Source organism: Anomaloglossus baeobatrachus, chromosome 5, assembly GCF_048569485.1.
Source record: "Anomaloglossus baeobatrachus isolate aAnoBae1 chromosome 5, aAnoBae1.hap1, whole genome shotgun sequence".
Classification (NCBI taxonomy): domain Eukaryota; kingdom Metazoa; phylum Chordata; class Amphibia; order Anura; family Aromobatidae; genus Anomaloglossus; species Anomaloglossus baeobatrachus.
This window is the reverse complement of record NC_134357.1, coordinates 548118784-548143740: the sequence shown is the minus strand read 5'-3', so window position 1 is coordinate 548143740 and position 24957 is coordinate 548118784. Positions and strand designations below refer to the sequence as shown.

General features: G+C 46.0%; 1 protein-coding gene across 1 annotated transcript in view; it reads right to left on the bottom strand.

Moving 5' to 3' along the window:
- LOC142312959 (uncharacterized) overlaps positions 1-24957 on the bottom strand; it is a 117140-nt gene that overhangs the window by 24764 nt on the left and 67419 nt on the right. Inside the window, 1 exon segment of the mRNA XM_075351948.1 lies at positions 20470-21469. Coding sequence (XP_075208063.1) covers positions 20470-21469 — 1000 coding nt within the window.

The following is a 24957-nucleotide window of genomic DNA, read 5'->3' as shown; positions in this document are numbered from 1 at the left end:
CATTATACTGTGTGTGGGGGGATGGTGGTACTGTGGGAACATTATACTGTGTGTGGAGGTATGGCGGTACTGTGGGTACATTATGCGGTGTGGGGGGATGGTGATACTGTGGGTACATTATACTGTGTGTGGGTGGGGATGGCGGTACTGTGTGAACATTATACTGTGTGTGGGGGGACAGCAGTACTGTGGGTACATTATACTAGGTGTGGAGGTACTGTGGGTACATTATACTGTGTGTGGGGGGATGGCGGTACTGTGGGAACATTATACTGTGTGTGGGGGGATGGCAGTACTGTGGGAATATTATACTGTGTGTGGGGGGGGATTGTGGTACTGTGGGAACATTATACTGTGTGTGGGGGGGAAGGCATTTCTGTGTGAAGATTATACTGTGTGTGGGGGGATAGCGGTACTGTGGGTACATTATACTGTGTGTGGAGGTATGGCGGTACTGTGGGTACATTATACTGTGTGTGGGCGGATGGTGGTATCATGGGAACATTATACTGTGTGTGTGGGGGGGGGATGGTGGTACTGTGGGAACATTATACTGTGTGCGGGGAGATGGCAGTTCTGTGTGAACATTATACTGTGTGTGGGGAGATAGCGGTACTGTGAAAACATTATACTGTGTGTGGGGGGAATTGTGGTACTGTGGGAATATTATAGTGTGTGTGTGTGGGGGGGATGGCGGTACTGTGGGAACATTATAGTGTGTGTGTGCTGTTTTGTACAGAAAATCTGCTGCCTTTAACTGTCTATGTAAAGTGGATGTGATTTCATGAAAATTCCTGAAAACTTTACAACTAAAAGCTCTGTTGAATTGTGCGGGTTTGATTTTATTTTTTCACTATAGATTTCTATGGAAGCTTGTGAAAAATAAAAAAAAAAGTGTAAAAAGCTCATGTATAAAACACTGTTTGTTATTTAAGTGCAGAATCAAACTTTTTTTTTATGTTATGAAAAATGCTCCTTTTAATCTGCACCAAAACCATCAAATAATGAAAAAAAAACCAACACATAAATGCAGTAATACAAAAACTTGAGAAGATTGCTACCAGTATTATATAGTTTGATGCGGACACCTGCAGATAAAAAAGCAAAGGAAAAACTGCAGCATTTCTGCCCACATGTGAATTCAGCCTTAGGCCATATGCAGACGTTGCATTTTTTTCTGGCGTTTTGGTTGAGTTTTTTTTTTTTCCAAACAATTTTTATTGATTTTACAAATTCTAAACAATATCGTATCATAAGAAGTATGATTTGCAAAAGACAAGCGTTCAACTGTCAGAATATGTCAAAGAAAAGGGTAAAAAAAAAAAAAACTATCTCGTCACTCTTCAGGTTAGATTGACATAAAATAAGTCAAAATTAGAAAATCCGAACATAACATACATGAAACAAACCCTTGAGCCCCTGTGCCATTCTTTAATATTTCTAATGTCGAAGTCGTGAATTGATGCCATAACATCTTACCTTTGTCCTTCACCTGGGTCCCCGCTAAGTAATCCTCAGCTTTCCCAAGCTACCCTAGATTTCATTCAGAAGGTACCACTCCGTATTCCTGAAAGGTGCCACTAAATGGTTTATTTCTTCCTGTTTGAAATAAACTTCAATAAAAGTTTTCCACCTCCTAAAAAACTGGTTGTCTTATTGTCTTTGTCCCTTTCTGCTTCTAATTTCTCCATCCTCAAAAGATTATGTAGTTCGCCAATGACTTCCCCAGTGGATGGTGCCTCCTCCTGTATCCAGTGCCTTAGGATGCACCTTTTAGCTATCATGGCTATGTCATGTATGATTGCAAATGTCTTTTTGTCCTGAGGATTCAGTCCCCCTCTGACTCCACCCTCAAAGACGTGAAAAATCCACACCATTAACTCTGATTTGCAGGAAATTCTCCATGTTGTCTGGGCTAGTGCTCCGACTTGATTCCAGAACCTCTTTATCGTCCTGCATTCCCACAGGCCATGTAACATGTCTGTTTTTTCTTTGTGGCATTTAGGGCACCGTGCCACTCTGCCCGGTTGCGTTTTGGGCACATTTTATCACTAATTGAAATGAATGAGGTATGTCAAAACGCGACCAAAATGTTTAGCTTTTTGGTTGCATTTTGGATCCGATCTTGTCAACAAAAACGCAGGTCATCAACTTTTCTGGCGATTTTTGGCATGTTGTCAGAGGTCAAGTTGCAGTTCAACTGAAGGTCTGGAGTGCTGGCTTTCTTTTTATACACACCCACTAATTAACCGATCATTTAGTGAGCACAGCTGAGGATGTAAACTAGGATTGGGTGCATTATATGACAAGGCGACAAAACTTTTGTCTTGCCAAAATCTAAAATTTCTGTGTTCATTAAATGATCAATATTTCAGCTTTGCAGAAACTTTATTTTCATAACCTAAACCAAATTGGGAGGGTTTCAGCTTTCAAAAGAGTAATTTATAAAACCAATGGATGAATTTAAAGTCAGGTTATAAGCTTTTATTTACATAACATGGATAAGCGACAGAACTTCTGTCAGAGAGTGTATATGTTCTATAGGACTGAGGGCAGGAAAGGGGCCGAGGACGGAAGGGCAGGAAAGGGGCCGAGGACGGAGGGGCAGGAAAGGGGCCGAGGACGGAGGGGCAGGAAAGGGGCCGAGGACGGAGGGGCAGGAAAGGGGCCGAGGACGGAGGGGCAGGAAAGGGGCCGAGGACGGAGGGGCAGGAAAGGGGCCGAGGACGGAGGGGCAGGAAAGGGGCCGAGGACGGAGGGGCAGGAAAGGGGCCGAGGACGGAGGGGCAGGAAAGGGGCCGAGGACGGAAGGGCAGGAAAGGGGCCGAGGACGGAAGGGCAGGAAAGGGGCCGAGGACGGAAGGGCAGGAAAGGGGCCGAGGACTGAGGACCGAGGGCAGGAAAGGGGCCGAGGACCGAGGGCAGGAAAGGGGCCGAGGACGGAGGGGCAGGAAAGGGGCCGAGGACTGAGGGCAGACGGGTTTCCTCACTTCCGGCCTCTCATAGTTGGGGCGTCTGTATCTATCAGAGGAAAAGGAACAAAAACCTCACGATTCATAGAAATCAGCGAGAGAAAAACCCCAAGAAAGTCTCAGAGCTGAAGGGGTTAATGCCCCCTGCCCCAGTAATGGGGAATCTCCACATACCTCCTCCTGCAGAGCCGCACACTAGATATATGGTAGATGCTAGAATGTACGGGCTCCTGCCAGGTATGATGTAACTTGTCATGTGATGGGGCGTGTTCAAAACGCAGCGTCTTTTCCAGAGAGAATAAACATTATTTTTCCAAGTCCATGTGGGCATAGAGGTGATTATAGTAGAAGCGGGGTCTGGGGGTAAGAGCTGCAGATGAAGGGGGTGCATGGGTCGGAGCCTGCATAAGTATAGTGGACAGGGAGAAATATCGCCACGCCCATGACCTGACTGCAGCCCGTACATTCTGGGCTTAACCCTAGCTATATGGCTGCTCTGTGCTTCCAGGACCTGTGATGATGTCACATGGAGGGGAGAAGTCAGGGGTCACATGATCAGCTCCTCAGTGTATGCAGGACTCTGCTGTGCTGGTTGTCATGGTGCTGGATGAGGGGAAGGTTATGTGTGGGGTCAGGAGGGGTTTACAGTGTGGATGTAGCAGAGCTGTGTTTGTATGAGGTGTACGGAGCGGAGCCGTGTGTGTACGAGGTGTACGGAGCGGAGCCGTGTGTGTACGAGGTGTGGGGAGCGGAGCCGTGTGTGTACGAGGTGTACGGAGCAGAGCCGTGTGTATATGAGGTGTACGGAGCGGAGCCGTGTGTGTACGAGGTGTACGGAGCAGAGCCGTGTGTGTACGAGGTGTACGGAGCGGAGCCGTGTGTGTACGAGGTGTATGGAGCAGAGCCGTGTGTATATGAGGTGTACGGAGCGGAGCCGTGTGTGTACGAGGTGTACGGAGCGGAGCCGTGTGTGTACGAGGTGTACGGAGCAGAGCCGTGTGTGTACGAGGTGTACGGAGCAGAGCCGTGTGTGTACGAGGTGTACGGAGCAGAGCCGTATGTGTATGAGGTGTACGGAGCAGAGCCGTATGTGTATGAGGTGTACGGAGCAGAGCCGTATGTGTATGAGGTGTACGGAGCAGAGCCGTATGTGTATGAGGTGTACGGAGCAGAGCCGTATGTGTATGAGGTGTACGGAGCAGAGCCGTATGTGTATGAGGTGTACGGAGCAGAGCCGTGTGTGTACGAGGTGTACGGAGCAGAGCCGTATGTGTATGAGGTGTACGGAGCAGAGCCGTATGTGTATGAGGTGTACGGAGCAGAGCCGTGTGTGTGTACGAGGTGTGGGGATCGGAGCCGTGTGTGTACGAGGTGTGGGGATCGGAGCCGTGTGTGTACGAGGTGTACGGAGCGGAGCCGTGTGTGTATGAGGTGTACGGAGCGGAGCCGTATGTGTATGAGGTGTACGGAGCGGAGCCGTATGTGTATGAGGTGTACGGAGCGGAGCCGTGTGTATGAGGTGTACGGAGCGGAGCCATGTGTGGAGCTGTGTGTGTGTTCAGAGTGGAGTCGCATATGTATTACGTGTACGGAGCGGAGTCGTGTGTACACTATGTATTTTCTGGACCAGGGTTGCCAAGGTGACTTTTTATTTTTTCAGACAGTTTTTTTTTTTTATAATCACTTACAATATATTTTCTGAACACCTTGGAAACCATGGTAATTCCTTCTGATTATCAGTGATAAGTGTCTCCATCCCATAATTCTGAGATGAGACATCGGCCGCTCTCAGTGTAAAATGATGATAATTACAGTCATTATAATCTGTATAGTTTTCTTCAGTGTCAAAAATATCTCAGCCGCATTAACCCCTTCACGATCTTGGACGTCCAAGGTCGTGTCCTGTACTTTGATGCGATCGCGACTGTTAATGAGTTAAATCCCACTGTCAGTTTCTGAAAATAAATTAATCTGATCGGTAAACAGCGTAACAGAGAAAAAAAATGTAAAACTCCAGAATTTCCTTTGTTTTTTCCGCTGCAACATTACAGTAAAATGCAATAAGAGGCAATCAAAACATCACATCTGCCCAATGATGGGAAATGTCATCTTAGGGCACAAAAAATAATCGTCACTGCGCCCCAGATCCCGAAAGATGAAAATGTTACGGGTCTTGGAAAATGGCAACAAAAACAATTTTTTTTTTTACAAACTTCTGAATTTTTTTCAAGAATTAAATAAAAGAAAAAACTACAAACATATGATATCTACGTATTCGTATTTCCCTGGGGAATCATACTGCTGGTCAGTTTTACAGTATAGGGAACATAGAAATAAAAACAATTGTGGAATTGCACTTTTTTTTGCAATTTCTCCACACTTGGATTTTTTTCCAGTTTGCTAGTACACTAAAGGGTACTTTACACGCTGCAATATCAGTACCGATATCGCTAGCCAGCGTACCCGCCCCCGTCGGTTGTGCGTCACGGGCAAATCGCTGCCCATGGCGCACAACAACGCTAACACCCGTCACACGGACTTACCTTCCCTGCAACATCGCTCTGGCCAGCGATCCGCCTCCTTTCTAAGGGGGCAGTTTGTGCGGCGTCACACGACGTCACGCAGCAGCCGTGCAATAGAAGAGCAGGGGCGGAGATGAGCGGCCAGAACATGCCGCCCACCTCCTTCCTCATTGCCGGTGGACACAGGTAAGGAGATGTTCGTCGTTCCTTCAGTGTCACACGTAGTGATGTGTGATGCCACAGGAACGACGAACATCGTACCTGCAGCAGCAACAATATTTGGAACAGGAGCGACGTGTCAACGAGCAATGATTTTTCACGTTTTTGCGCTCGTGGATCGTCGCTCCTAGGTGTCACACGCTGCGATGTCGCTAACGGCGCCAGATGTGCGTCACTAACGACGTGACCCCGACAATATATCGTTAGCGATGTCGAAGCGTGTAAAGCACCCTTAAGGGTAAAATTAATGGTTTCTTTCAAAAGTCCCGCTAAAAATAAGCCCTCCAGGGATGCAGGACAATGCCCCTTGTTACACAGCAAAATGGTTAAAGCAGTTCTTTGAAACAGAAAACTTTGAAACAATGAAATGGCCGCCCAGAGTCCCTATCTAAACCCAAAAGAAAACCTCTGGAAAATCCTTGGTGACAAAGTTATGGCCAAGAAAACTACAACAGTCAAAGAACTGTGGGAGAGAATTGAAGAAGAGTGGTCCAAAAATCACACCAGAGCAGTGTGTGAGACCAGTGATGTCCTGTGGCCGCAGATGTGTTGACATCATTCAAAGCAAAGGCCTGTACACTTCCTATGGATTGGTGACTGTTGTTACCTTCAGAAAATTTAGTTATCTTTCTCTATGGTACAGTCATTGCTGATCTCTAATTATGATCATCGTGTTTTGGGCAAAATAAAGGTTTTAAGTTGAGAAACTCTGGATCTTTTGTAAAACACTGTTCTAGTGGCATGGTGTACCCCTTACAAAAAAACCTTCAAATGTTCATCAATGTAGATTACATTATTTCTGAACAAAAGCAAGTGATTATACATTGTTCTCTAATTATGATCTCCAGTGTACATTTAATCCTTTTCATAAATGAAAGGGATTATATTTCTTTGTTTAGTTTCTGTCTGGAATGATACCAATTTTTTGTCAAGTTTCTGAAAGAAAATTTCTGCCTGTTTTACTGATGAACATGCTTTAAATTCTGATTCAGCTTTGTTCCGCTAGCAATTTTACATAATCCTTTTCATTGTGTTTTAATATCAAAATCTTAAATTTTTTAGAGAATTCTAAATGAATTTGTTTGCATGCATTAGCAAAATCTATATCAATGTGAAATTAGGACATTTCTTTAAAAATCCTTAAACCTCTGGGTATTCGATCATACTCTAAATAGCTCTCAGTGATTTCATAGCCAAAATGAGCTATTTTTTTTTTCTTTGTAGCAACAGGTGATGCTAAAGTTCTATAGTTTGCTGGTCTTGAGGTAGTAAAGCCCCTAAGGCGAGGAGGGGATAGACATAAATTGTTAATACAAAAAAAGCCCTCTGGATTATATGGTATACTCTAATGCACAGGGCCCTCTAGGGCTCAATGATAGGAATGACCTATTAGTTTTCTTGTAGTATGAATAGTCCTAAAGATAAAAATTCCTATAAACAAATGTAGCACCCCTGAGGTACCAGGTGCCACAAATGTAACCCGTGGAAATCCAAACCCCGGAATATCCGTGCCAGAGCAAACACACCAGCACCTTCAGGCTACACACACAACTCCAACACCACACTGCGAGACTGCTTTGTAACAGGTAAAAGGGGAGGGTACTGATTGGATAGTACCACCCAGCATGTAGGGAGAGATCCAGTGAGGGGAAGGGGCCAGTGGTCATTTGAAAAAGGCGAGAGGAAGTGGTGTGCAGTCGGTCAGAATGAGGTAAAGAAGGAAGCCGTCTCTGTCAGGTGAGTCTGTTAGAAAGTCAGAGGAAGAGAGAGGAGTAGTAGTCTGAAGTAGTAGAAAGTGAAAAGTACTTAAAAGACCTGCAGTGAGAACGGAGTGCTTTAAAAGGAGTGAGAACTGTGGAGTACAAAACAAGACTTCAAGCACTGTGGGTTACCTGTGGAAGCAGCAGACCAGGTACCATGGAGGGCCTGTAGAAGTTTGAAACCAAGGCTCACGGGACTCAGCACAAGGCGGGGTGCAGACCCTAGGACAGTGGGACACTTTAGGGTCAGCTGTTAACTCTGCCGTGCGAGATCTCCAGGGTCCATCGCCAACCCAAAAAGTCTGAAGCACAAGCAGCAAAGAGGGGACTGGGGACCGAACCCCTTAAATAGTCTAGGCTGCCTGCAATATGACCAATATATAGGTCAGGTAAAGAGAAAACCGGTTTAAATGCCGCGCTAAAAACCACTGATGCTGTAGATAAAAAAGATTTCCTTTATTTCATAATTCTACGCGTTTCAGAGACATCTCCGTCTCCTTCCTCAGGAAAAGAAATCATATTACAAAAAAGGGGTAACAGAGCCTATATAAAAGGAAGACCAGTAGCCACATATGCATTTGAAAAGTGAACAGCCCATATGACTCAGGGCCGATGACTCAGCGCCGCATGGAGAAGAGAAAAAAAAAAAAAGAAGAAAGCACACAGTGAATCATCACAAATGAACCGAAGGAATTACCGTGAAATAACATGAACATCTCAAGAAGAAAATTAGTGGATCAGTGAAGGATCAATAAAAAACATAAAAATAATAATTATTGCGTGTTATTTAATAAAAGAGTATATGAAAAAAGAAAAAAGTGGGGACGAGGGAAAATGAAAAGCACAAAGCAGATTGTGTGTGAACCCAGAAAGTGTAGGTGATATCACGGGGGCCAAGCCTCTAAACTAAACGGGAATATGGTTAACGTGGATTTGTACTTGGGGAAAGTGAACATAAATAATATGTGGAACAGGCACAAGGTGGTGGGATTAAAATACATAGAAAGTGCATATTTGCTAAAATAAATCTCTTTTATGTGTCTTTTGAATATATAAAAACGGCATATTTACATGTGAAAGGGACAGGAAGAAAAAAACTTTTTTATTAAACTTGAGTTGCAAGAAAAAATTATATATATATATCTATATATAAAAAAATATTAGTGGTGTATAGCGAATCGCTAGATTAAAAGTAAATGATATTAAAGGGCAAAGAATCCACTCCACTATGGAGCAGTTCTATAGAAAGAGAAAATTGTTAAAGCACATGCGTGGGAAAGGTGACAAGAGTTTAATAGACTGAAAGGTAATGAAAGTTCATAACCGTGGGAAAAAAAGCTCAATACGCCTGTGCTCAGCAGGTAGAGAAGAGGAGCGGTTCCTTGTGAAAGAGAAAGGACTGCTAGAGCGCGTGCGTGATTGGGTAATGTGAGTTCAGAACAGTAAGAAGTGCAGGAGTTCATACCCATGGGAAATAAACTTAGTGCGCCTGCGTTAAACAATCGAAGAAAGAGAATTGCTTCCTTATAGTGCACAAAAGCACACAAATAAGTATGAAAAAAGAGGGGGGGGAGAAAAACATGGAATACTATAGAGTAAAATGTGATTCAAATGAAGGTGTTGGGGATGTGTGGACAATAAGCTGGAGCTGGAGGAAAGAGAAAGGAATAGATAAAAAACGCAATAGAAGCATATGCTAAAAACATGAATAAATGCAGGGCTATCACGATATTATATATAATATTATAGGTTGGTATAAAATGGTATAAAAGACAATGAGTGTTAATGTTAATGAAACAACACATAAATGAAGAGGGGGGTATTAAAAAGGGGAAAATATAAAATATATATATAAATAAATAAACATATGTATACATAAAAACATATTCATGAAGGTGCAGATATATATATACACGTATAAAAACATTTTTGCAGTGGTCGAAACACCATTATAGGAACCTAAAAACAAAAAAGGGCAGCAGGAGATAAAACCAGATCAATAAAACAAATCAGTGACCTCATTTTTTCCCAGGGGTTTCAAAGTGTTTAATTTATGGATCCAGAAAGTTTCCTTTCTGCTTAAAGGGAACCTGTCATCAGAAATTTAGCTATAAAGCTAAAAGTTTCCCCCTCTGCAGCTCCTGGGCTGCATTCTAGGAAGCTTCCTATAGTTCTTGTGGCCCCTTTTATACCAAAATAAACACTTTATAAACTTGTACCTTTTCTTATGCAAATTTCGTAAATCTTCCATGGGGGAGGGCTGCCTGGGGTCCTTTGCTGTCCTCATGCCGATTTACGCCGCCCCCGAACGCTGAATTTCAAAGCTCAGGACACCGCCCCTGGGTGCCCGTGGTCCCGCGCATGTGCTGTTCCACTGTAGCGGTGCCGTGCACTGTGTGCACGTGTGACCGCTGGTGACGCTTTGCGTCGCTGTGAGTGTCATGCTCTCCTGCTCCGTCCGCTCCTCCCATCTATTTCCTGCTGCTGAGCAGGATGGAAAGGAGGTGACGTCCGGTCATCGGGCCAGCGAGCGCTTGCGCATAACGCTGGAGTAATAGGGGAAAGTGCGGTCACGAGGTTATGGGCGGCACTTGGTGATGACACTCACAGCGCCGCCCATAACCTCGTGCCCGCGCAAAGCGTCAAATTGGTATAAATTTCTGATGACAGGTTCTCTTTAAGGTTTCCATTCTATTGAGAGCATCGGGGGCTACCTGTTCTATCGGTGTAATATTAAAAGCCATCTCTTTATTGGGCTTCAAGGAACAATGTTTTGAAAGACCGTGTAGCATATAGCCCTTCTTCACATTGTGCCTGTGCGAGTTCAACCTGTTATGAAGAGATTGTCTAGTCCTCCCTACATATTGTTTGCCACACACACAGTCCACTAAATACAGCTCTGCAATAGGACCAAGACAGAAACAGGGGGGTTCCAAAGTAGCTCTAGGCCACGGGAGCCCATCAACAACAAGTGTGCATGGAGTTTAGTCAACCCAGGTCACAGCTGGCACGAAGAACAAGGGGAGCGGAAACACCCAAACACCTGGGATCGGCACCCGCGGGTTCAGGCACTACCACAGCAAAGTAAACAAGGCAAGTTAAACTACAACACTAGTGTGGACTGTTTCCTTGATGGCGTGCACTCACATAGACTGTTTTCCCACTACAACCCCCATAATCCACTGCTGGGGCCTGTCCCTCCTTGCAGAGGGCTCTAACCATTCAGGCTGCATCACTCCATCAGCCCCAGCTGAAACCTGCAGCGGTGGCCCCAAATAACCTGGCCCCACACCACAAGTGGCGTAGTCGAAAAAAACTCTTTTTATTCTATTTTCTTTTATTTAAAACCCCTTTTATTTACTCCAAAAGACACCGCCTGGGTCACGGAACCGGATCTCGCCATGGCTGACGTCCTCGGACGAGTCCGGCCCAGTTCTGAGTCCCCCGGCCTTGGGGCGGGCGTGTCACAAATAACTTACTAAAGAAGCAAAATTATAATTTTCTGAAATAAACATGTATCAATTTTAATACATTTATAAATTTATGTTGATGTGCTCACCTGGATCATGTTGATAAATTACTCCAGGGCGTCACTCTTGAGGAGGACCTGCTAAAGCGCTCGACAGCGCAAAATGGCCGTCATCCTGCCTCTGGCATGTGCACTTCTTTGTTCCCCTCCCCTATGTGACAGTAACTGCCGTGTCTGTGATTTTATGAAGTGGATTTAATAAAGCACAACCTTTTTAACCTGGAAGATGAGTGCCACTCTGACTCTTTTTGATTTTTACAATTTGTTCACTTGGACTGGGAATCATAAGCAGAGCACAGCCAGCAGTGCGTGGAGTCCTGAACTGCAGGGATTCATCAGAAATTGGGGAGTGACAAAGTGTATATTAAGGATGGTGCCGACATTTGCGTACCTCCTCTTTTATATTTCATGTTGTTGCTGTTAGTCACCCATTTGTGAGTTGTGATGTGTAACTTCAAAGGAATGCAATTCCCAAGCTCAATGTGAATTGTGTCTACGGAGTGGGATTGTGTGCATGTATAATATCTGCAGTGAAACTACGGGTGTACAGTTAAGTCCAGAAATATTTGGATAGTGACACAAGTTTTATCATTTTAGCTGTTTAACCAAAACATATCCAAGATAGTTATATAAAGTACAGACTCTGAGCTTTAATTTTAGGGTATTAACATCCTAATCGGAGTAACAGTTGAGGAATTACAGCTCTTTAATATAAAAAGGAAAAAAATCTGTATCACAGCAAACATTTAATAGAAATCACTTTATTAATTAATAAAGTGATTTCTATTAAATGTTTGCTGTGGTACAGACTTTTTTTCCTTTTTATATAGTAACTAGCTGTACTACCCGGCTTCGCCCGGGTTAATAACTGCTGTTAACAAAATAGAATGTATTAACAAAAATGTATTCTGCACACAAAAACCACAAAACAAATAGATATAAATGTAATTATAATGTCTGTCTCCCCCTCTGTATATATTTCACTGTCTCTCTCTCTCTCTCTCTGTCTGTCTCTTTCCCTGTCTGTCTCTGACTGTCTCTGTCTCTTTCTCCATCTGTCTCAATCTCTCTCCTTGTCTATCTATCTCTGTCACTTTCCCTGTCTGTCTCTTTCCCTGTCTGTCTCTTTCCCTCTCTTTCCCTGTCTGTCTCTTTCCCTCTTTCTGTTTCCCTGTGTCTGTCTCTTTACCTGTCTTTGGCTGTCTCTTACCCTGTCTGTCTCTTTCCCTGTCTGTCTGTTTCCCTGTGTCTGTCTCTTTGTCTGTATCTGTCTCTTTACCTGTCGGTGTCTGTCTCTTAACCTGTCTCTCTCTTTACCTCTCTTTCCCTGTCTGTCTCTTTCCTTGTCAGTCTGTCTTTTTGTCTGTGTCTGTCTCTTTGTGTCTGTCTCTTACCCTGTCTATGTCTGTTTCTTACCCTGTGTGTCTGCCTCTTTCCCTGTCTGTGTCTGTCTCTTTTCCTGGCTGCATTGTGACATGCCAACATTCCATTTAAGGGCGTGGCTGCGCATTCTTCTGAAGTTCTGGCTGCACTGTGGCTCCCAGCTCTATTCGCTTTAACGGAGGCAGGTTTCTTGGGGAATAACTGTAAAGCGCGGGGTTAAAATTTGCCCTCAAAACATAGCCTATGACGCTATCCGAAAGTGTGAGTGTGCAAAAGTTTGTGGCTGTAGCTGCGACGGTGCAGATGCCAATCCCAGACATACACACACACACACACACACACACAATTTAGCTTTATATATTAGATATCTGTATAGAGCAATGTTCAATGGAAATATATACACATCTATACTTTTGTGACTATTTAATGATGTGTTTTTTGTTTGCTTACATATTTTCTAGCTTGTTAATATGTAGCTGTCTCTTTTTCAAGGGACCAAAAGTAATTGGACAATTATATCAAAACCTCTTCACGGACCTGCATGTGCTATTCTCTCATTAATCCAGCATTAATTAAGCAGGTAAAAGGTCTGGAACTGATTCCAGGTGTGGCATTTACATTTGGAAGCCGTTGCTGTGAACCCACAACATGCGGTCAAAGGAGCTCTCAGTGGAAGATAATCAGACCATCATTTGGCTGGAAAAAAAGAAATCCATCCACAGATAGAAGAAAAGTTAAGAGTGGCCAAATCAACAGTTAGGTGTATTCTGCAACAATATTAGCGCAATAGAGAGTTTGAGAACGCAAAAAGGCGTGGACGTCCATGGTGAACACAAACGCCTTCACAACATCCACCCAAGTGAAGAAGACTCTCCATGGAGTAGGTGTTTCAGCATCTAAGTCTACTATACTGAAAAGACATCATGGCAGCAAATACAGAGGGTTCACCACAAGGAGCAAACGATAAATCAGCATTAAAAATAGAAGGTACAGATTAGACTTTGCCCAAAAACATTGTGGGACTGTGACCGGGGTTATCTATGACGGCCGGTATGTCTCGCCCCGGTTGTGCTAACTCCATGATAGAAAGTAAATCCACTCTAGGGTTAATGCTGTTTCCCTACAGGCTGAAGGAAGGGTTAAATGGAAACAGGAACGAGGGCAGGTGTGCCGGGTGTGAGGGAGTGAACACAACTCCCTGAGTTCTCTGCTGGAGAGGCACATGTATTTTGTTATGGACTTTTGTTTGGACATTAAAACCGTGTGCTGTGAACCTTAATGCCTGGATCCCGTGTCTTCTGCTGCGCAGCCGACCACGCTACCTCACATATGGTGGAGAATGCGGGCATGACAGCCGGTGAGGTGTAGCATCCATTCCTGGTGACCCGGTAGCACATGTCCTGGATTCGAGCGGCTATACTACAGCCCAAACCCGGCAACGCCATGGAGGACATACTAAGGCAGCAGCAACAGACTAATGCACAGCTACAAGAGGCTAATGCACAGCAACAACAGGCTAATGCACAGCAGCAACAGACCAATGCACACCTGCTCCGGGCGTTGGAACGTCAGCAGCAAGCCTTGCAAGCGCAGGAAAAAAGGCACCAAGAACAGATGGTTCTCCTGGCCAAGTCGATCCGTGCCGGACCGGCAGCAACAACCCCGGGACCGGGTGACGATGGCAGCGTCCGGAAAGCGGTGAGACAAGCGTTGCAAAAGATGACCCCGGGTGATGATGTGGAAGCGTTCCTGGCGGTGTTTGAGCGGGTGGCCGAGCGGGAAAAGCTGCCGACCCCACAGTGGGCTGAGGTATTGTCGCCCTATCTGACGGGGGAACCCCAAAAAGCATACCTGGACCTCTGTACCGAGGACGCCATTGACTATGTGACCCTGAAAGCCGAAATACTGGCTCGGTTGGGGGTGAATACCTATGTACGGGCTCAGCGGGTAAATCAGTGGTTCTATGAGGAAGCCAAACCCGTACGCTCCCAGGCCTATGACTTGTTGCATCTTGTAAAAAAGTGGTTGCAGCCTGACACTCTGAGCCCGGCGCAAATGGTGGAAAGGGTAGTAGTGGATCGTTTTGTGCGCACTTTACCCGTCACCGTTCAACGGTGGGTAGGACAGGGCGACCCGAGTACCCTGGACCAATTAGTGTCCTTGGTAGAGCGGCATGTGGCTACGCAGGACTTGATACGGGACACTGAGACTTTGCGTACCGCCCGTCGGTCCGGCCCCTCCAAGCCTAGGGCCAAGGACCCACCGCTGACATCGGTGCAGGAGTCCCCTACCGTCCCGTCTGAGGCCGCGGCCGCCGTTCCTGAGGTCCGGAAGGTTCTGTACCCTAAACGACAACCCGTCAAGGGGGTTTCCGTCCCCATTAGATGTTGGCGGTGCCAGCGGGTGGGACATATGGAAGCCCAGTGTCCACTCACCACGGAGCCCATGGATTGTGGGGTTACCCGGCGGGGTTCAATGTATGCTCAGGTGGTGTGTACCGCTGACCTGGTCTCCCCAGAGATGGAGCCCCACTTGTGCCAAATACAGGTGAATGGATGTCCGGTTACAGGATTGTTGGATTCCGTAAGCTTAGTGACCCTTGTGCGATCCACCTTGAGGGCTAAAGTAAAAGCCACAGGACGTACCGTGGGGGTGGTTTGCATACATGGGGACCGCCGCGACTATCCCACGGGGATTGTCACCATCACAGCACCTTGCGGTCAGGTGCAACATGAGGTGGGACTTCTTAACACTCTTCCTTATGACGTGATCCTAGGAAGGGATCTGCCCTATTTTTGGACTTTATGGAAGGGACCCCCTAAGTCCCCTCAGTTATTGGTCAGTCCGGGACCTGAGCCCTACAATCCTGAATCCGGGACGCCTGCCGTAGGGGTCACCATGATAGGGACAGAGTGTGAACCCGATAGGTCACCCCTAGAGGTATTGGCAGGAGAGGCTGAGATGGTCGAGCCCATCCCGGAGTTGGAGGCATCCCCGGATACGTTTGGGACAGCCCAACTCCAGGACCCTACGTTAATACACGCCCGGAGTCGGGTGACAGTAGTTGACGGGGTGGCACAGCTGCCCGGTGCCCAGGTAAGGTACCCCCATTTCGCTCTTAAGCAGGATTTACTCTACCGGGTAGATGAAATATGGGGCGTGGGGGTAGAACAGTTGGTCGTGCCCCAGCCGCATCGCCGGCGGGTCCTCGACTTGGCTCATAAACACCTGATGAGTGGCCACCTAGGGGTCAAGAAAACGCAGGAGCGAATATTGCAAAGGTTCTATTGGCCCGGGGTCTTTGGGGAGGTAAAACGGTTCTGCGAAACCTGCCCGGAGTGTCAGCTTACCGCACCCCTAACCCATTTTCGCAGTCCGTTGGTACCTTTACCCATTATAGAAGTCCCTTTTGAACGGATAGGGATGGATCTGGTGGGGCCCCTCGTAAAGTCCGCTCGAGGGCACCAACACATCCTAGTGATCGTTGACTATGCCACCCGGTATCCCGAGGCGATACCTCTCAGACATACTGCAGCAAAGCTTATAGCTCGGGAGTTGTTTGCGGTGTTCTGCCGGGTGGGGTTGCCCAAGGAGATCCTTACGGATCAGGGGACCCCATTCATGTCTAAAGTGACCAAAGAGCTATGCCGGCTACTCCAGATCAAGCAGTTGCGTACGTCTGTGTATCATCCTCAAACGGACGGTTTAGTCGAGCGTTTCAATAAAACCCTGAAAACCATGCTCAAAAGGGTGATTTCCAAAGACGGGAAAGACTGGGATATGATGCTTCCCTATTTGATGTTTGCCATACGAGAGGTGCCACAGGCATCCACGGGGTTTTCGCCTTTTGAATTGTTATACGGGCGACATCCCCGGGGATTGTTGGACCTGGCAAAGGAAACATGGGAGCAAGAGCCCACCCCCCATAAAAGTGTGATTGAACACATTTTGGGTATGCAGAACCGCATAAGCGCGGTCATGCCAATTGTGAAGGAGCATTTACAGGAGGCTCAGGCCGCGCAAAGCGGCCGCTACAATAGACAAGCCACCGTGCGGACCTTTAAACCCGGGGATCGGGTGTTGGTATTAATCCCCACGGCGGAGAGTAAATTCCTGGCTCAGTGGCAAGGCCCCTACGAGATAAAGGAAAGAGTAGGGGTGGTTAACTATAAAGTATTGCAGCCCGGTAGGCGGAAACCTGAACAAATATACCATGTCAACCTATTAAAACCTTGGCAGGAACGGGAAAGCCTGATGGTTGTTTTCTCCCCGTCTCCCTCCTCTTCGGGTCGTTCACATCCGGCTCCAGCGACCTCCGGAGAGGACGAACCAGAAGTAAGGATTGGAGAAGCCCTCACCAAGCAACAGAGGCGAGAGGCCAGACGGTTGGTTCAGCAGAACCCCGATGTCTTCTCCGAGCTGCCCGGTAGGACCAGTCTGATACGACATGACATTGTCACCGAGCCCCACCTGAAGGTACGCCTGAAGTCATACCGGGTATCGGAGGCTCGACGACAAGCCATATCGGAGGAAGTAAAGACTATGTTACGCCTGGGGGTCATCGAAAAATCCCAGAGTGAATGGGCTAGTCCGATTGTCCTAATACCAAAACCCGATGGCTCCTTAAGGTTCTGCAATGACTTTAGGAGATTGAACGAAATATCCAAGTTCGATCTCTACCCCATGCCGCGGGTGGATGAGCTGATTGATAGGCTGGGACAGGCGCGATATTTTACCACGCTCGACCTGACCAAGGGGTACTGGCAGGTGCCACTGACGGAGTCCGCCAAGGAGAAAACCGCTTTTGTTACGCCGGAGGGTCTCTTCCACTATGTTGTCTTGCCTTTTGGGTTACATGGCGCTCCGGCCACGTTCCAGAGGTTGATGGACTTGGTACTGGAACCCCACAAGGCGTATGCATCAGCGTACCTGGATGACATCATTATTTACAGCTCTGAGTGGCAGACCCACTTCGAACAGGTACAAGCGGTGGTGGACGCGCTTCGAACAGCCGGATTGACAGCCAATCCCAAGAAGTGTGCGTTGGGACTCACGGAAGCCCGCTACTTGGGCTACGTGATAGGCCAAGGAGTGATTAAGCCCCAAATTAACAAGGTTGAGGCGATCCAGAAGTGGCCTAGACCCCTGACCACGAAGCAGGTTAGGGCCTTCCTGGGTATCGTGGGGTACTACAGGAGGTTTGTAAAGGATTTTGCGGGACTGTCAGCCCCCTTGACGGACCTTCTCAAAGGCAAGAAGTCCGTCATGGTGCGCTGGACTCCGCAGGCCGAGGACTCCTTCCGGGCCCTGAAGGGGGTCCTGTGCGGACAGCCCGTTCTTGTAAACCCTGATTTCCGGAAGGAGTTCATAGTACAGACTGACGCCTCAGAGGTCGGCCTGGGGGCAGTGCTGTCTCAGGTGGTTCAGGGGGAGGAACACCCCGTCACCTTCTTGAGTAGGAAGCTCACCCCTCCCGAGCGGAATTATAGCGTAGTGGAGGAGTGCCTGGCGATCAAGTGGGCCTTGGAGTCCCTACGCTATTACCTGCTGGGACGGCAGTTTCGCTTGGTGACGGATCACTCTCCACTGGTCTGGATGAGGTCCGCCAAGGAACGGAATGCCCGGGTTACCCGGTGGTTCCTTTCTCTGCAGAACTTCCAGTTTACGGTTGAACACCGGGCCGGTAGGTTGCAGGGCAACGCCGATGCCTTGTCCCGCGGCCCGTGTTTGATGGCGGGAGTTCAACCCCGCTCGCTTGAACTGAGGGGGGGGGTATGTGAGACTGTGACCGGGGTTATCTATGACGGCCAGTATGTCTCGCCCCGGTTGTGCTCACTCCATGATAGAAAGTAAATCCACTCTAGGGTTAATGCTGTTTCCCTACAGGCTGAAGGAAGGGTTAAATGGAAACAGGAACGAGGGCAGGTGTGCCGGGTGTGAGGGAGTGAACACAACTCACTGAGTTCTCTGCTGGAGAGGCACATGTATTTTGTTATGGACTTTTGTTTGGACATTAAAACCGTGTGCTGTGAACCTTAATGCCTGGATCCCGTGTCTTCTGCTGCGCAGCCGACCACGCTACCTCACAACATCTAAAGAAGCCTCCCAGTTCTGGAAAAGTATTTTTTGGGCAGATGAAGCTCATCTGCCCAAAAAATGAAGATCAACATGTCAGATCAACATCAGAATGATGGGGAAAAAAAAGTATGCAGGAGGCTTGGAACGACTCATTATCCAAAGCCCAACACAACCCCTGTAACACAAGGTGGAGTCAGTGTGATGGCCGGGCATTAATTGGCTTTGAATAGAACTGGTTGAGTAAAGCAGTATCCTATCAAAAGAGTTTACTTTTACATAGTGGCAGGCTTTAAAAAAAGCTTTTTTGGCTAAAACAAAAGCTGATGGCTATGTACAGTGACATGCAAAATGGTAACAATGTTTTGAACTTTTGACTTTCACGCTCCATATCTCACAATAAAGGCTACACTCCAGTAGCCGAAACACATCGCTGTTGTGTCAATATCCACGGGGGGATTATGCTATGACATGTCATATTGTTATTTCATCATTTTAATGGAAACCGAGCAGAAAAAAGCACCTGGAAATTTACTGACGTCTTTCTCCTCCTTGCGCTGGGTTGAACCTTTCTTCTACATTGATTCAGGTAACAGAACCAGTAGGCCGAGCAGCAGAAGGGAATGAGAGCACATGGAATAGGTTAGCGGAAAGTTTCTCATATTGCATATCTCACGATCTACCACAGCTATGAGAGTGAGACTGCCTTCATTTTATCGACAATCATATTGGCTATCTCATGCAACTATTTAGCATATGATTAGTTATGCAGACTCTTATCATGTCACTGCATTGTTACTGTTTGCTCCTAAAAATCTAAATTTACATTTTTGTTATTTGGTTAGTCTTTTGTAAATCCACCTTTGAACTTTAAACACTGCCTGAATCCCTCTGCCCATGGTCTTGATTAGATTCAAGCATGTCTTAACCGAAATCTAATGCCAGGTCTCTTCTACATGGTTCCAATGTTACTGCATACTGGGCGACTTACTTGGGTATGTACACTGCTTTTTATTCTTTCTGCCCACAAGTCTTTGATAAGGTTGAGGTCTGGGGATTGCGGGGGCCAATTCAGCATTTCTACTTCATTGCCATTAAACAATTTATTTGCGAATCTCGCAGTATGCTTCGGGTTGTTGTCCTGCTCAAACACTGTCGTTGTCCTTTTGAACTTCATCAGAAAAAAAAACAGGTGTGTGTCTGTATGCGCACAAGATTTCTGGAATCTCTTAAATTTTCAGGACTCGTCAAAGCGCTATCAGCGCGAAACAGGCTGTTGTTTGTTCTCCGTCCCCGCACTCTCTCCTCCCCCCACTGCTCCTGTATTTGTCTGCCACCACAGAATAAAGTTATTTGCCACTTACAGAGTGAGTTGCCGCTTTCTCTTCTTTGGATGATCGGATTCCTTACCACGCTGCTCGCTGAGCACCACTCTGCAAGGCACCTCCAGTACAGGCGCACGTGAAGTCCAGGAACAGCTGATCTTCACTGAACCCTGAGTACGGCTCCACTGCCCGGCAGCATTGCTCTGCAGTGCCCGACCCTCCTCCACAATCATTACTTGGGTATGTACACTGCTTTTTATTCTTTCTGCCCACAAGTCTTTGATAAGGTTGAGGTCTGGGGATTGCGGGGGCCAATTCAGCATTTCTACTTCATTGCCATTAAACAATTTATTTGCAAATCTCGCAGTATGCTTCGGGTTGTTGTCCTGCTCAAACACTGTCGTTGTCCTTTTGAACTTCATCAGAAAAAAAACAGGTGTGTGTCTGTATGCGCACAAGATTTCTAGAATCTCTTACATTTTCCTGGTACTGTTTTTACAGTACTAACTTTTTATTAGCATGTATTTGCATAAAACCAATGAAAATAACATGAAACAAAAAACACACTGTATGAACATACCTTTATAGTCCAAAAAAATACAGTAAGTTCTAAAGTAATTTCCTGTGATTTATTTTTGATGGTAAACAAAATATAATTTTCCAATAATTCAGATTTCAAAATCTAGGTACGAGTATGGCTTCTTCCCTGTGTGACTTCTATGGTGTATAATAAGATCCGATTTCTGGCTGAAATATTTCCCACATTCTGAACATGAAAAAGGCTTCTCCACTCTGTGTGTTGTCTGATGTATAACAAGTTGTGTTTTAAGTGCAAAACATTTCCCACATTTTGAACATGAAAAAGGCTTTTCCCCTGTGTGAAATCTCTGGTGTCCAACAAGATGTGATTTCCGTGCAAAACATTTCCCACATTCTGAACATGAAAAAAGCTTTTCCCCTGTGTGACTTTTCTTGTGTGAATAAAGATTTGATTTAAATGTAAAACATTTCCCACATTCTGAACATAAAAAGGGTTTCTCCCCTGTGTGAATTCTCTGGTGTTGAACAAGAGTTGATTTATGTGCAAAACATTTCCCACATTCTGAACATGAAAAAATCTTTTCCCCTGTGTGAATTTTCTGGTGTCCAACAAGATGTGATTTATGTGAAAAACATTTCCCACATTCTGAACATCTAAAAGGCTTCTCCCCTGTGTGAAACCTCTTGTGTCCAACAAGAGTTGCTCTATGTGCAAAACATTTCCCACATTCTGAACATGAATACGGCTTCTCCCCAGTATGCATTCTCGCATGCCTAACAAGATAGGATTTCTTGGTATAATATTTCTCACAGTTGGAACAAGAAAATCTCTTCTCTTTGGTGCGAATTTTTTGAGGGTTAACAAAAGAGGTTTCAAGGAGAAAACACTTTCCATATTCTGAATGTGAAATTGACTGCTTTGCTTTGAGAGCAGCTTGTGTTTTAATGCCTCTTTTGTGACTTCTATTTTTCTTAGTAGTGTGTAATGAATCAGGAGAGAGGACCTGTTTCATAGGATCAGATGATAGGTCTTTGCTGTGAAGGGAAGATGGGACAACTTCAATTGTATCTTTTATGATATCAAGATCATCTGATTTAAAATTGGAACATGTTGATTGCCCCTCTGATTTCCTGTCACCATCATCTGCCAAAATAAAACCAAATTATTTTTGAACAAAATATCCTTAATTTATATTTATGAACATTTATACTTAACTTTCCATTTTTATGCACATATGTAGCAAAACAGAATTATTCACTAAGACAATGGCAGTTCAGTCTAATAGAAGACCTCATAGGATGAACCAGTTGAGCACGGTGTTAAACTGTTTGTTTAATCTGCCTCCAAATATAGGAATAAGAAGCTATAAAAATATATTATGTAGGCGAAAATGATACCAAGAAAAATGTCTAATCATCTTGCTTAAAAGAAGCCGCCACTTAGGTCCATCATCTCTCAATGGAAAATTAGAGGTTTCCTACATTAGAAGCTCAGAGGCTCTTGGAAAAGTGTAATTCAGGTGTCTCTGTACTGTATCACTGCCTCCTCAAAGCAGGGACGCAGAGGTGCTCACTGGCGCAGCTGCATAGCCTCTATCTCAAGTCATCATGCAGCAGGACCTGCGCATGTCACGAAGGCCTCCTGGTCTTACCTTAAAAGGTCCCAAGCCTATAGCTGGTAGTCTAAGTGTATTTAAGGCATTTCTACTGTAGGAAGGTGACTGAGCAATTATGTTCCTATTGTGCTTGTTCTTGCCAGTACACCAGTCTGCCTTCAGATACTCCATTCTATGTCTGAACTGGGTGCAAAAACCTAAAAAAAACATCACTATGGGGAGATAAGGTATGCACACCAGTGACTATGTAAGGGGAATACATGTAATAGCAGAAACTGCTGTGTGAATACTGACATGAAAAATTCAATAGCTATATGTAAGAATGAAATGTGAAAAATGGAATCTGCATTACTGCCATGAACATATGAATAAAGAGAAATTTAGCTACTGAATTGATCAATGCAATAGAGCCCCAACACTACGCCAAAGTATTTCTCTACGTTGGGGTCCCTAGCTTGTGTGTGTCCTCTCATGCAGTTAAAAAACTTACCGTGTATGGGAAGCTGAGACCCAGGCTATATATACGATGTGGATTGGCAATAGGTGTGTATGGGGAGGGTTCACAAACGAAAAACTACTAACAAATAAGAAATAACGTTTGGAACTCCATTCTATGTCTGAACTGGGTGCAAAAACCTAAAAAAACATCACTATGGGGAGATAAGGTATGCACACCAGTGACTATGTAAGGGGAATACATGTAATAGCAGAAACTCCCCATAGTGATGTTTTTTTAGGTTTTTGCACCCAGTTCAGACATAGAATGGAGTTCCAAACATTATTTCTTATTTGTTAGTAGTTTTTCGTTTGTGAACCCTCCCCATACACACCTATTGCCAATCCACATCGTATATATAGCCTGGGTCTCAGCTTCTCATACACGGCAAGTTTTTTAACTGCATGAGAGGACACACACAAGCTAGGGACCCCAACGTAGAGAAATACTTTGGCGTAGTGTTGGGGCTCTATTGCATTGATCAATTCAGTAGCTAAATTTCTCTTTATTCATATGTTCATGGCAGTAATGTAGATTCCATTTTTCACATTTCATTCTTACATATAGCTATTGAATTTTTCATGTCAGTATTCACACAGCAGTTTCTGCTATTACATGTATTCCCCTTACATAGTCACTGGTGTGCATACCTTATCTCCCCATAGTGCCTTCAGATACTGACTTTGTCAGTGAACCTGATCCCGTCCTGCTGGTCTTCAATATTGATTCCGTCCTGCCTGTCTCCAGTGGTACTCCGTCCTACCAGGCTCCTGTACCCACACTCTGTCATTCCTACCCTTCTGTACCTGAATCCCTGACCCTTGGGTCAGCTGCTGTAGTACTGGGGACTGTCTTGAACTTGTACCTGGTGTCTACCCGTCTAGGATACAGTCTATCAGAGGCTCTGGTACAAAAATTGCTAGACAATCAGATGCCCCTTCAGAGTAAGCCAGGTCCTCTCCCGTTTTTGTTACATACCCGCCTCCTCAGCTGTTACAGTTTGCTCAGACCATTGACACCGCTGGCTCAAATCATCCCCCACTCTCTAAATTATTCACTAAGACAATGACAGTACAGTCTAATAGTAGACCTCATAGGATGAACCAGTAGAGTGTGGTGTTCATCTGTTTAATCTGCCTCAAAATATTATAATAAGAAGCCATGAAAATTATGTAGGGCAATATGTTCCCAGTATACAGCACAACATACAGTACACAGGGCAATATATCCCCAATACAGCGCAGCACATAGTATACAGGGCAATATGTCCCCAGTATACAGCGCAACACACAGTACACAAGGTAATGTGTCCCTAGCCCTTAACAGTAGAGAGTGCAGCACCTCTCCTCCCAGGGTAAAGTGTAGCAGACCTCAGCCTCTCATAACTAACATAGCAATAAACCCCCAGGCCCATATAAAGCATACAGCTTAAACCCACCCCCCCCCCAGGTACAGACCTTCTATTAGTCCTCCATCCAGCCCACCACAGTGCACAGTATAGCAGACCCGGACCCTATCACCAGCTGTCACTGTGATTCCCTGGCCTATCAGGTCGTCACAGGGTATTGTGCAATATCCACCTCCTCCTTGGTTAAGGGTCCCTGACCATTGGTGTTGCCAAGAACAGCTAATCAAAATCCTGGGAACACTCTGCACCACACCTACCAGATACACCAGTGGACGGCCTGAGTGGAATAGGGTCGCCCACTTGGGGGGTTGGTTTAGGGGAGGTTAGGAGTGTCAGGAGACAGGCAGTTGAGGAGTGACTCTCAAGAGGAGAGGTCACAAGTTAGGAGCTGGGCACGGACTGTTGAAGAGGACAGCCGGCGGCCTTGTGCCATCACTGGGTAGGGGTCAGGGGACGACGGAGTACGTGGACCCTAGATCAGGAAGAAGCTTCAGGCGTCCTGGCAATTTACCCGACGAGGACGGAGCCTTCAAGATCCGTTCTCCACCCGCTCCAAAATCGGGATACTAGATAACGAGGGGGATAGGACTTTCCAATAACACGGTCCAGAAAATCCCAAGCGTGAACCCTGAGAGCAAGCTCACCCAGTTAGCCACACTAGTGAGCGGGACCCGACTAGTTTCATACTATAGGGACCAACTAGAGAACAAGGTGCCAAGGAAAAGGTCACAGGCTAACAGGCAAAACCAATGGGCAGGGGATCCAGGCGTGCTCCCTCCGAGTGGCAGCGGTGTCCAGAACTTTGGTTTACCACAGTGGTTGGTGTCAGTGTTATTGGACTGAGTGAGTACACAAACGACCCCTACCATCCCAACGGCACCTCCCCGTCTTCCCCCATCGAGTCCCGGGGCATTCCTCCTACCCGTGGAGGGGTTAAATATCAGGCTGCCCACACCACCGCCACTGGGTACTCGCAACTGCAGCGGTGGTACTCCCCCTTTACCACACACCACGGGTGGCGTCACGAACTGTCCAAACAATCCCCTGTAAATAACCCCCTTTATTCCGAGTGTCCGCGCGCCCCCCGGGTCCGGAGACCCCTTGAGCCACCG